The sequence below is a fragment of the Podarcis bocagei genome (assembly GCF_964188305.1).
Source record: "Podarcis bocagei genome assembly, chromosome: 2".
NCBI lineage: Eukaryota > Metazoa > Chordata > Lepidosauria > Squamata > Lacertidae > Podarcis > Podarcis bocagei.
Genome location: NC_138126.1, coordinates 111,102,630 through 111,114,444, shown reverse-complemented (window position 1 = coordinate 111,114,444; position 11,815 = coordinate 111,102,630). Strand labels below are relative to the sequence as shown.

The following is an 11,815-nucleotide window of genomic DNA, read 5'->3' as shown; positions in this document are numbered from 1 at the left end:
GAGATTCACCAAAGTTTGAACCAGTATATTTTAAGGACGAATTGTAAGACCTTAACTGGATTATCTTAAATATGGAGCACTAAAAACCAGGGATATAGTTCATTAAATGTGTAATTTTACTTTTGCTGGCCTTGTTCTATCGATATTCTAGAACTAGGCCTCAAACACATGCAGATGGTTTCGTTTATCATCAGTGACAATGTAATCTTAAACATGTCTGCTTAGAAGTATGTGAGACTGATTCCGAGTGATGCATTTTTACACACACATAACAAACACGTACCTGGGAGTCGGTCCCATTGAACTCAATGGTGCTTGCTTATGAGTGGACACACATATAGGACTGAGTTGTTAACATTTTGATAATTTATGACTTGGAGCCAAACAAAGACATGAAATGAATCTATTGAAACTGTTGAAAGAGGTGATGTGAGGCGATGTAACAGTTCTGTTTATGGTGTTGGGTCTGTGAGGGTTTCGTTCATTCAGGTTATCAAGCGATGAATATACATTAGTCAACTAGCCCTTACTTGAGTTGCTCACCTGAAACCAAGATGGAACAGGTCAGAAACATAAATCATTACACATGAAACTAAATAACTAGCCATCACCAAGTATGCCCATGTTCTAAGTAATGCATCCTTGCCCTATAAAACAAATATAAAATCATACCCTTTCATGCATAAAGCTACCACCTAAAAACTCAAGTTTATAGGCCATATTCTCAAATGCCTGTTGTTTTACTATAGGTGCAGATTGATGGTGTATACGGAATTTGTCCCTGATACTGAACTGGTTGTTCATGTTTTACACCGTGTCATCTTTGGGACCAGCCACCTCTGATTCCGACTTTCCTTGCATATTCTGTTTCTGACATTCTGTAAATGTTGGGGTCAATATATTTTGCAAAATAAAAATTTTTGGGGTCAATATATTTTGCAAAATAAAAACATGTAGATGTGGTAGTTACATGTGAAAACAAAACAAAAATTGTATGTGATATGTGTGCATATTTTATGGAGCAAAAGGAAATATTTTTGAAGCTAATTTCAGAAATGATTTGAGACATGCCACTGAGCCATAAATAAATTTTATTTAAAATTATTTTATTTATTCTATTTGTAGGGAATGGTTCAGTTATTGCGATAACTCTGAACCCTTCTGATGATCTTCTTGTGCATGTGACACAGAGCCAGTGTAACTATTCTCGTCTGCTAAATGATTATAACTGTGTCTGACACATCTGCAGTGTCATCTAAAGTCAGGAAGACTCATCCCATGATGTTGTCTATGTTAAATCTTATTGTGGTAACTTACAATCATATATAAAGCAACATAGGTGGTTCTAGTGTAAGAACTACACAGCCATTAAATCTTGAGTCGTCATGTCTGCATTCACTCTCAGCAACCACATAATGTTGGAACTATATTTGTCAGAGATAAGATTTTGCCACTGCAATACCATTTACATATACTGTTGTTACCAGTAGCCAACATGTGGTGTAGCCAGCAAGACTATCCTGCATGCTTGTAAACTCATGTCACCACTGCAGTTTGTACACCTAGATCCTATGCACTGATTTCCTGAAGTCTAGTAAGTTTTTGAACAGTTTTCCTAGGAGCATGGGAAGACAGCTTCCCATCTTGTTCTGAAAGGCAGCCTGTCTGCAAGAGCCTTGTGTTCAAGCCCTGGACTGCCAACCATTAACCTGGGGTGGTTAAATTGGGGGGGGGGGGCAAGGATTGCACTGACACATGAATCATGATCAACCCTCCAGGGGCTGCATATCAAAGTAGGCATGGCCAAAGTGTAAAAATGGGTGCAGCAATAACAGCAGTTTTCAAGGCTGCCTTTCAGAGGACTTTCTGGTCAGCTGTTCCACGCTATTTTCAATCATTTAAATTTTGAAAAGGTTTTGTTGTTGCTGTTAAAGGACAAATTTCCAGGGGGTCTTGCAGGCACAGAAATATTTTTGGCACTACAGTCATACCTCTTGTTAGATTAGGTTCAGGTTACGTTCTTTCAGGATACGTACTGTGGCGACCTGGAAGTAACGGAATGAGTTACTTCTGGGTTTTGCCGCTCGCGCATGCACAGACACGCAACATGACATCATGCGCATGTGCAGAAGTGGCAAATCACAACCCGCACATGCGCAGACGCGGGTTGCGCTCTGCTCAGGTTGCGAATGGGGCTCCGGAATGGATCCCGTTCGCAACCAGAGGTACCACTGTACAGTGGAGTGCTTATAGGAGTAGTCAGCAATCCCCTACCCCCAGCAATGATCAAGGATGATGGAAGCTGTAATGCAACATCTGGAGGGCATCACGTTGGCTATCCTTGTTTTAGACATACACCCCACAGGTCTAGCCTAACAATCTATGCCCATGGCCAGATTTTGGTTTTTCAAATTTCAGCAGTGCCGTGTGAAACCAAAATTCTGCTCCCCCTGCCTCTCACCTTTTCTGCATGTGCACGTCATAGTTTCAATGTCCTGCGGTGCCCCTCTTGACTCGGTGCCCAGCGTGGGGGAAAACAGTCGTGCTGCCCTAAATCTGTCTCCGCCATGGCACATGCCTTAGAACTGTCTCAAATACATATTGTGAGTGAACCATTTTCCTCTGCATAATTCTGGAGGATTGCAGTCAGCCTGGAAGCACAGCCTGAGTGCTTGGCTAACAGGTAGCACCTTTGATTACACAAATTAGATGGCTTCAGTCATGGGTGTAGCCAGGATTTATGTTTGGGGTGGGGGCAGAACCGAGCTATCTGTGATGTGATTGGTCGGTGAAGTATTTGTTGTAAACAAAAACTGATCCCTTTCCCGTATGGAGTACACTGGGGGGGGGGGGGACCCAGGACAAAGGTGTGCAAGCCCTTATATAGACTTTTGAACTGCCCACCCTGTAGCTCAAGACCCACCCCTCCATACATCATACATACATCACAGAAGTGGTCATATGTCATATGTACATCAGAGAAGGGGCAGACCATAACAGAAATCAGTGAGTTGTTTATATCCTGTCTGCCAGGTTACTTGGTTGGATTACCTAGGCATCCTGGCCACTCTCTTGTTATGATAACTACTCAGTTATTGAATCCAGGTCACAGGCTCACCCTATTGATATCTTAACTGTGCCCTTGAGACAGGCTTTGTGAGCAAAGAGACAATGGGGAGGTTCCCCATTTCCTTCAACCTTGCAGAGAAGTATTTGAGGTCATTTTGGGAGAGAGAAAATGGTTTCAGGACTTTTCTGTGGGTTTCAGACATGTGGTTTACATATTTGTATGTGTTTGCTTGGTACATTTATGAGCATCTATTTTATATAATTTATAAATACCTTAAAATTCTTATAACATATTTTTATTTATTTACTTGATTTAGGGGAGGCAGCTGCGTGCTACGCCCATGGTTTCAGAAAAAAAGAATAATATTGTTGCTACAAGTCTTCAGTGCAATAAAGCCAGAGTTTTATAAAAATTAATGAAATCACTAAAGTAGTTGAAATATAAGCAGAATACAAAACAAAAAAAACTGGCTAGGCCCAGTTTTTCGCATGACGACATCATGACCATGTGCTTCGCGGAAGAGAAGACTGCTGCGTCTTCCTGCATGCGCTACCTCGCAAGACGAGAAAGGGGAAAGAACTACAACTCCCGGCATGCATCTTTGCAGCTGAAACAAGAACGTTCGCCCTTACACCTCTTCCGATGCATCCTGGGAAACATCCGGGCTTTCAACAAACCACTTCTTCCTTTTTTGAAAAATCATTCCGCAGACGAGGGAAAGGGAATATAATCCAATTTTTTAAAAAGGCTCAGAGTCGGGACTGAGCGAGGGAAAGCCCAACATCATTGCTTTCTCTGTCCCTAGGACGAAACACACTGGTGGGTTACCTCCCCCCGCCCCCTTAACCCGTTCTTTGAAAACCTCTTTTTTCACCGTGGGCGGAAATGAGGTGAAGCGTTTCCGCCTCGCGGAGGGATAGCTATATAAGGATCGCAGGGCGGCCGCCGGATCCTCTTTCGCCTCTTCTTGAGCGCCGAAATGGTGGGTAGAGTTGCGCGTGTGGCTCCGCGGGGCCGGAGAAAGGGGAATGGAGGCCAAAGCTCTGAGTTTGAGAGGGCGGGAGCGGGAAGAGCGAAATAGATAGGAATTTGAATGGGTTTGGTGGTGGAGCTGCCATCCTGTTCCCCTTTAACGGCTTGGAGTTAACGGCTCCGGGTCACCGTCTCGGCCCTCAAACACCCCCCCACCTCAACATTCCTCAAGTATCCCCCCCTTTCGGGCTCCAGTTGGTACAGCCCGTCTCCCCCCTTTTTCCTGCTCCCTTGGCGCCGGCTTCCCTCTCGGGACCCCTCTGGGCCTCGTGACGGTCCTGTCCTCCGTGCGCATGATTGACTGCAGGGCAGCCCGCCTCCTCCAAGCTTGCAGGGAGGGGAGCAGCTTGAATAAAATACAGTGGTACCTCTGGTTACGTACTTAGAGGTCCGTTCTTAACCTGAAACTGTTCTCAACCTGAAGCACCACTTTAGCTAATGGGGCTTCCTCTTGCTGCTGCTGCGCCGCCGGAGCACGATTTCTGTTTTCATCCTGAAGCAAAGTTCTTAACCTGAAGCACTATTTCTGGGTTAGCGGAGTCTGTAACCTGAAGCATATGTAACCCGAGGTACCGCTGTATTGGGTGGGGTGGGGGGGCAGGTGAGCCCCGCCCCAAATAATCGATCACATTGACGCAATGCATGCGCACCTTTTGAATGGCAATGGCCATCAACTTGGGGGGCTCGGACCCCTCAAATATTTTATTGGGGGAGCTGAAAAGCCCCCCAGGAGTTGGCTCCTGTGCTCGCTAGGGAGTTTCTGGGTTTATCGTGTTTTTAATATTCTGTTGGCAGCCACCCAGAGTGGCTGGGGGGGATGTAGTCCCAAAACATCTGGAGGGCCAAGTTTGCCTATGCCTGTTTTGTTTGCTGCAATGTTTCCTTGTCTATCTCAGGAGCTGATGCTTACCAGAGATGCCCATGTGAGAGGTATTTCGAATATACTGCTGGGTATTGAGCAGTGCTTTTCCTGTGTTCTGTAGTGCTATCTTGGTTCTCCAATACCTTAATATTTATAAATTTCTGTCTCTTTAAACAGACCAAGAAGAGAAGGAATAATGGCCGTGCCAAGAAGGGCCGGGGACATGTCCAGCCTATTCGCTGTACCAACTGTGCCCGCTGCGTCCCAAAGGACAAGGCCATTAAGAAGTTTGTCATCCGAAACATAGTAGAAGCAGCCGCAGTCCGAGATATCTCGGAAGCAAGTGTGTTTGACTGTAAGTATCTTATGTCTCCATGCACTACTTCTGATTTACCAGTATTCATAAAGTTTGAGAAGGGTGGAATGAAGACTGATTTCTTCGTGTAAAAACAGAAATCAAATCCCATTATGACTCTTAATTGAAGTGTGTTGTATGCTTAGTCTGCTTTGTCCTGTCAGAATAAACATGAGACATACTTCTCTTTAAAGTTTTAAGCTCCTGAATATTTTTCTTTTAAAATACTATTTTATATGCTGGTTTTCCTTTGGAAAATTCAGAGCCCATTAATGAGCTTAACCGGCAGTACACCATCCATTGGAAGACTTCGGAAGCTTTTCATGGGTGCTATATAAGAACTGGATTTTGCCTTTCTGTAATGCAAACGTTGCATGCCTGTGTACTTAGCTCTGTTGTTGCTTCTTCCTTTCTCTCCAGCATATGTGCTGCCCAAACTCTATGTGAAGCTTCACTATTGTGTTAGCTGTGCCATCCACAGCAAGGTGGTGAGGAACCGTTCCCGTGAGGCCCGGAAGGACCGTACCCCTCCACCCCGGTTCAGGCCTGCTGTAAGTGTATTGTCTTAAAGCTGTTCTTAAAGTTATGCACTTCAAAACCTCCTAGCTGGTGAGGCACCATCAGCATTGAAATGGCCCTTTGCACTAAGATATTGCATTATTATGTAACAAAATGTCCCGAGCATAAAAATTGAGCACTTTCCTGTGATCCCCTGTTTTAAAAAAACATAGGGTTTTTGTGTGTCTGCTTTTTCTGAGGTTCTTGATCTATGCCCTTTTATGCCAGCTGGCATCCTTTCCCAGTTTTTTTGTAGGAAGCCTTGTGTGTGGCTTACAGTAGAGATTTGCAGTTTGTATTGAGTGCCAATGAAAAGTTACATGTGGAAGAGGTTGGAAATAATACGGAATACAGGCACCAGAATGTTGCAGGAATAATTGCATCTCCGGGTTCTTACTGAACCTTATAGTGGTTCTCAACCTGTGGGTCTCCAGATGTTGTTGGACTACAACTCCCATCATCCCTGAGCTCTGCCCTTCTTAGGGGTGATGGGAGTTGTAGTTCAACAACATCTGGAGACCCACAGGTTGAGAAAGGCTGTTATAGAGCCACAGTCTGCCCCAGGAGGCAGCTGCACTGCAGCTCCTACTGTGCCACCTGTGTACATGGTGATGTATAGTGACATAAGCCAGGATTCATTAAAATGCCTAATCTCAAAGTTGAAGATGACGCCAAAAGGGCAAGGCCAGCTCCCCAGACTGCTTCCCTTGCATTGTTCATTTGTTGCAACTCACCTGTATCAAATTGGTCTTGTGATGGCAATTGAGTATTGTCTTGATTTAAATAGCTGTGTCATAATTAAATGACTGTCCCCTAACACAACCTTTCTTTTTTTCCCCCCAGGGTGCTGCACCAAGACCACCCCCTAAGCCTATGTAAAGAGATGGTTTGAATGATGCCAGTTTCTACTATTGACACAATAAATTTACAGCTGGTCTTTATGTGTTATTGGTTTAGAGTGTTGTTTTTACACGGCTGGATTTTAAGGGGTGGATGTCTTGTTGTTAGCCGTTATTTAGGCATACTGACTGTGGAACTTGGAAATCTGTATGGTTAGATGTAGAGTGCCATTTGTATTGGTAGTCCTCACGTTTGTGGGCAGGACTGAAGTAATGGGAAATGTGCACAATGTTTAGAAGCCAAGAATGCCATGTGACGTGTTTTCACGGGTGAGAACATTCCTTGATCCCCCCCTCCCCATCATTTGTGGGTGACCTTCTTGGGGAGTTTCCAGGAAGATTCCCTCCCTGCAAATTAGGGTTCAGAAAAAGATAAAACACGTTTTTTCAAGCTAATTGCTGGTGGGTGGAAAGAGACTGGCTGCATGGCAGTGGGGCGGGGTGTACTTGCCTCTGTGATATAGTGTGTGTGTGTAGCTCAGAACAGTTTCTTGTGTTTCCAAATTTGCCCACAACCACAAAATGGTTAACAAGAGCTGAACAAACTGAATAGGTTTGGTGGAGGGCAACAAAGATGTGGTCAGCTGTATTGGAAAAAGGTTGTATGAGGTAAGGAACTGGGTGGGTGTGGGTGTAAGCAAATAATCAGGCACTTTAAGGACTGCCATAGAAGCTAGCAGAGACTTGTTACTTTGTGCTCCAGAGAGCTAGGCTAAATGTAGTGGTGTATCTTCAAGCAGAGGCTGGCCACATGCGTATTGTGGATGCTTTAGTTTCAGGTTTCATAGATCAAGCGGTGGATTGGATCAGTTGATTCACAAAGCACCTCCAACTTTGTTTCTACTCAGTTTGCACTTGTGTGGGCCTGCACACTGGAAATGAACTCTTGATGTGTCCTCACACTGACCAGTAACTACTTCTGGAAGTAGCTAGGGCCTGGGAGAAGCATGTACATTGTGTTCCTTTTTTATGCTTCTCAGATATAGCTGTATTATAACAGCTTTTGGAGGATTCAAACTTGCCCACCTCTAATACAAAAAGTTTACTTGATCACATTCATACTTGAGCTGAGTGGAATTCCACTCATGTAACACTCCACTGGAGTTATGCAGGGTTTTTCCTTCTTTTGACAGTTCCTTAAAAAGCTGCTCTGGCTTGGGGTGTGTGTGTTGAGGGATCTTTCTGAACAGCGAGGTGATGCTGAAGGCTATAGAGGAAAGAGGAATACAGCAAAAGCAACTCCACTGCTTCGTCTAGCAGAAGTCTCCCCTTGATCAAAGCTATTTCAGCAAATAGAAGGAGCCCTTTTTAGCAGAAGGAAGAGTAAATCCAACCCAGTATAAAGAAAAGAACATTTAGGCCGCAAACTTAAACCTGCTTACCTGGGAGTAAGCTTCGTTGAACTTGAAGGCTTTCCTAAATATGAATTATTTTGCTAGTTTTTTATGTGCTTTACAAAGTCACCATAGTCCTTAAGTGGAAGTGCAAGTACTACTTCTAATTGGATGTTTGTCAAACTAATGCCCGGTGCAAGTGCACTGTAGGTGAATCATGCCTGCCCATGGCAGTCTGGAGCAAGGCCTCTTACCTTGCATTTCAGCATTGCTTGTTTACATCATGAATCTAATTGAAGGTTTCTCTTGGAAGACCAATTTGCCTTGCAAAAATAAGGGTGGACATGGTCTGGGTTGCATTCTTTGTTTATGATGTGGCTTGTATATATACATGACAACATGATGATCCAATCTGGGTCATAATTCTTGTGTTTGGCCTTAACCCCCTCTGCATTCATTGAGCCTAGCAGAACCTTTGTTTAATCCACAACCACCAGAATGTGGATCTCTAGGTAAGAACTCCCACTATGACTGGTGAAAGTACTGCAAGGTAGTACTGTGTTTAAGATGGTTTGGAAACCATTCTCCAAGCCACACAGAGGTAATTCCTGGTTTATGAGAACTCATTCAAAAGATTAACTCCCACCCTCCTGGCACTGATGGGGGAAGGGGCTGGAGGAGACAGAAGATGAAGAGGAAGATCTGTCGCATGCATACAAGTTTGACGTGATAGTGGAGCTTTGTTGGATACAGCCCAAAAGAAAATGCCCCTATATAAAAGTAAGTAACCCCCATACACCACAGGCGCCATACACTTTGGCAAACTCTGGGGAGACGATTCCACAGGTAGAGCCCCCAGTGGCACAGTGAGTTGGTGTGTCTTGCTGTTAACCAGAAGGTTGGTGGTTCGAGCCCACTCAGGGTGTGCTGGGCTTCGGGTACTGGGGTCCTTGGCTGTTTTGCAGCTTTATAGGTTAAAATGAGCCCATTGAATGGGGCCCTGGGATGCACTGGCAGGCAAGGCAAAAGAGCAAGGACCAACGTACTACATTTGAAATGCCTCGCTGCAGAGTTCTACATCATTCTACATCTACTGTTGGATGGCGCCTTGTACACCGACTTCTGGCAACTCCTGCAGCCAAACTGGTGCCAAACGACGCAAATAAATTGTTTGACCCACTTAAAATATGGCAGCCACATTCTGGACCAATTGTAATATCTGCTCAATAGCAGCCATTATAGAGTCTGTTGCAGTCATCAAATCTGAATATGAAGAAGATGCAAATTTCCTGGTTTGGGTGATTTATTTCTCCTGTGTAGTTCCTGCTAGTAGGCACAGGGTGGCAGCAAAGGGCAGCTCTAGGTGCTTACCTCCTAATACCGTGCATCGTTCCAAATCCATAGCAATATGAGACGGTGATGATGATTTTTATTAAACAGAGAATGTATCTCTGGCTTTCTAACTGCTTTGTATCAGAACACATGGAGGAAGATTGAAGAAATAATGGGGGGATATTGGAAAAAGATTGCAAATAGTTTAGGGAGGACAGGATTAAATTAGAGGTCCCCTGAAGCCTGAGATCAAGGCCCTGCAGAGATTGGAAGTAACCAGGTAACAATTAGATGTTCTGATGTCAAAATAGTCAAGGTATATTTAATTGAACTCTTATTATGTTTACGTGTTTCTCACTTTGGGATTGTGTGAACAATGAAGAGTTTATAATCAAACTCTTAACATATTACAGGCCAAGAAATGACCTGAGGCCCTAATTATATCAACAGTAACTCCCCCCCTTTGGTGTCACCTATTTCCTGTGTTATTCACCCTCTGAGTTGGGTGGAGGAAAATTTGTGGCTAAAGCCCAGCAATGCCTAAAGGCAGGCTGAGTAGCCGCCATGTTGAGTTTCTCACCTGTGGCTCATCTGGGCAGGACTTTGAGCTGACTTGGATTGGAACTCAACTGCACTTGAGAGATGTTCTAATCTCAGGGTAGGATTTGGGCATTTAAGAACTCTTTAAGCAGGTTGAAAGTCACTTGCGTGGTTCCTGTATATTTCCTCAACAACTGTTGGGGCAGTTTGGACCAGAGCTAGAGTAGAGAAGTGGGATGTTTTAACTAGTGATGATAAACCTGTAGCCTTCCAGTTGTTTCTGGATTCCCAACTCTTGCCAGGAGATCACATGTCACAGCTATAGGTCCTGGTCCAAATTGGGTAGTAGAGCACTTAAAGGTCAAATCTGATTGGATCCCGTGGTGATTTATATCCTTGCTTAAAACGAAAGAGTTATGATCTCTAAAAACGGCTATATTTGATATATTCAGTAACGTTGCAAGCAAACATTATTACTTCCTTGTTCCAACAACCTCAGGGGACCACACATTCACACCCTTCCACCAGACAAGAGACTACCCCAGTTACCTCATCTTAACACCTTGTATATTCTCATTTCAAGACTTGCAAGCTGGAGACTTTAGGCTCCAGCATCATGCTTCCTCTTCAATGCGCATGCGCACAGCTTGCTCACTTTTTTGTGACTTTCTAGTGAAGGTGCCACACTGGCACCAATGGCTCTGAACACCAAAGGGGTTTTGTTGATTACAGAATACTGTGCTTCAGAAGGGTAATAATGTTTTGCCATTTTTAAAAATTAATTTTGAAGATCGCATGAAGCATAATGGGAATTCAATCAGGAAAAGGGCTGCATGGGGGAACTGCTGCTTGCTTGGTGTCCCTTCCGTGCCTCGTATCCTTGGCCTATGGCCCGTCCTTCCATAGGGCCTGCTTGGCCCAGAAGCTGCCAAGAGACAGATCCTGCATCAGGGCTGCTGCCTTCAGCACATCAGCCCCCATCAGTTGTTTTTTAACTGAGGCTGGGAGGGCCTGTTTGCAGCGAGCGCCCATGAATTCTGCTTTCTTCTGACACTTATCTCTGATCTCATTTCCTCCCACTCCTCTCCTGACTGCAACCATTGTTCTCAGCGCCCACTCCTGAATCTCTGCCATCCTTTCCCTCTCTCCATGCCATGCACTGTGACAGAGTGACCTTGCCAGTGGCTGTGGCGCTGCTCCTGCCATCCTTTGCCACCAAAGGCCCAGGCAGGGAATGAGGATGATGCCACAACAGTAATAACCCAGCACTTCCTTCCTTCCTTCCTTCCTTCCTTCCTTCCTTCCTTCCTTCCTTCCTCTCTCTGCCAGGCTCTCTCTCTCTCCGCTTGGAATGGCAGCCATCTGAACGGATGGATAGATAACAGAAGTCGCTTTTGTTTCTCATAGGCTTTTTCTATAATTTTGCAGCAGAGACAGCAGTGGGACTCAAAGGTTATTGCAAAAGGGCAACCGACGAGAAGGCTGTGGCAGAATGCACAAGAGAAACAGATGCTCTTATGCTCAGCAGACTCTTTTGCTGGCTTGTCTTGAAACAAGTATTCCCCTTTATGTGGATCCAGTCTTAATTCTACATGCTTGGAGGGGGGAGAGAAGCACTGTGTGGCATTAAGGGGCTGGTGGTCCTGCATCCTGCAGATCATCCTAAATGGGAAATGTGTACACAGTGGTACCTCTGGTTACGTACTTAATTTGTCCGTTCTTAACCTGAAAACTGTTCTTAACCTGAAGCACCACTTTAGCTAATGGGGCCTCCCACTGCCGGAGCACGATTTCTGTTCTCATCCTGAAGTAAAGTTCTTAAGCCGAGGTACT

At 44.6% G+C, this 11,815-nt stretch overlaps 2 protein-coding genes across 3 annotated transcripts in view; both read left to right on the top strand.

The window, feature by feature from the left end:
* Window positions 1-3,759, top strand: part of IKZF4 (IKAROS family zinc finger 4) — a 90,510-nt gene extending 86,751 nt beyond the window's left edge. Inside the window, exon 10 of one of the 2 annotated variants that reach the window (XM_081181381.1) lies at window positions 3,387-3,759. The gene's annotated coding sequence lies outside the window, so the exon portion shown is untranslated. Of the gene's footprint in view, window positions 1-749; window positions 885-3,386 lie in introns of those variants that run through there. The other variant, XM_081181382.1, reaches the window with a different exon arrangement.
* A 152-nt stretch (window positions 3,760-3,911) lies between these two features.
* On the top strand, window positions 3,912-6,818 carry RPS26 (ribosomal protein S26). The gene is made up of 4 exons (XM_081181602.1): window positions 3,912-4,052; window positions 5,142-5,319; window positions 5,740-5,870; window positions 6,721-6,818. The coding sequence occupies exons 1-4, from the start codon at window positions 4,050-4,052 to the stop codon at window positions 6,754-6,756; spliced, it is 348 nt and encodes a 115-aa protein (XP_081037728.1). The 5' UTR covers window positions 3,912-4,049; the 3' UTR covers window positions 6,757-6,818.
* Window positions 6,819-11,815: the final 4,997 nt, after the last annotated feature.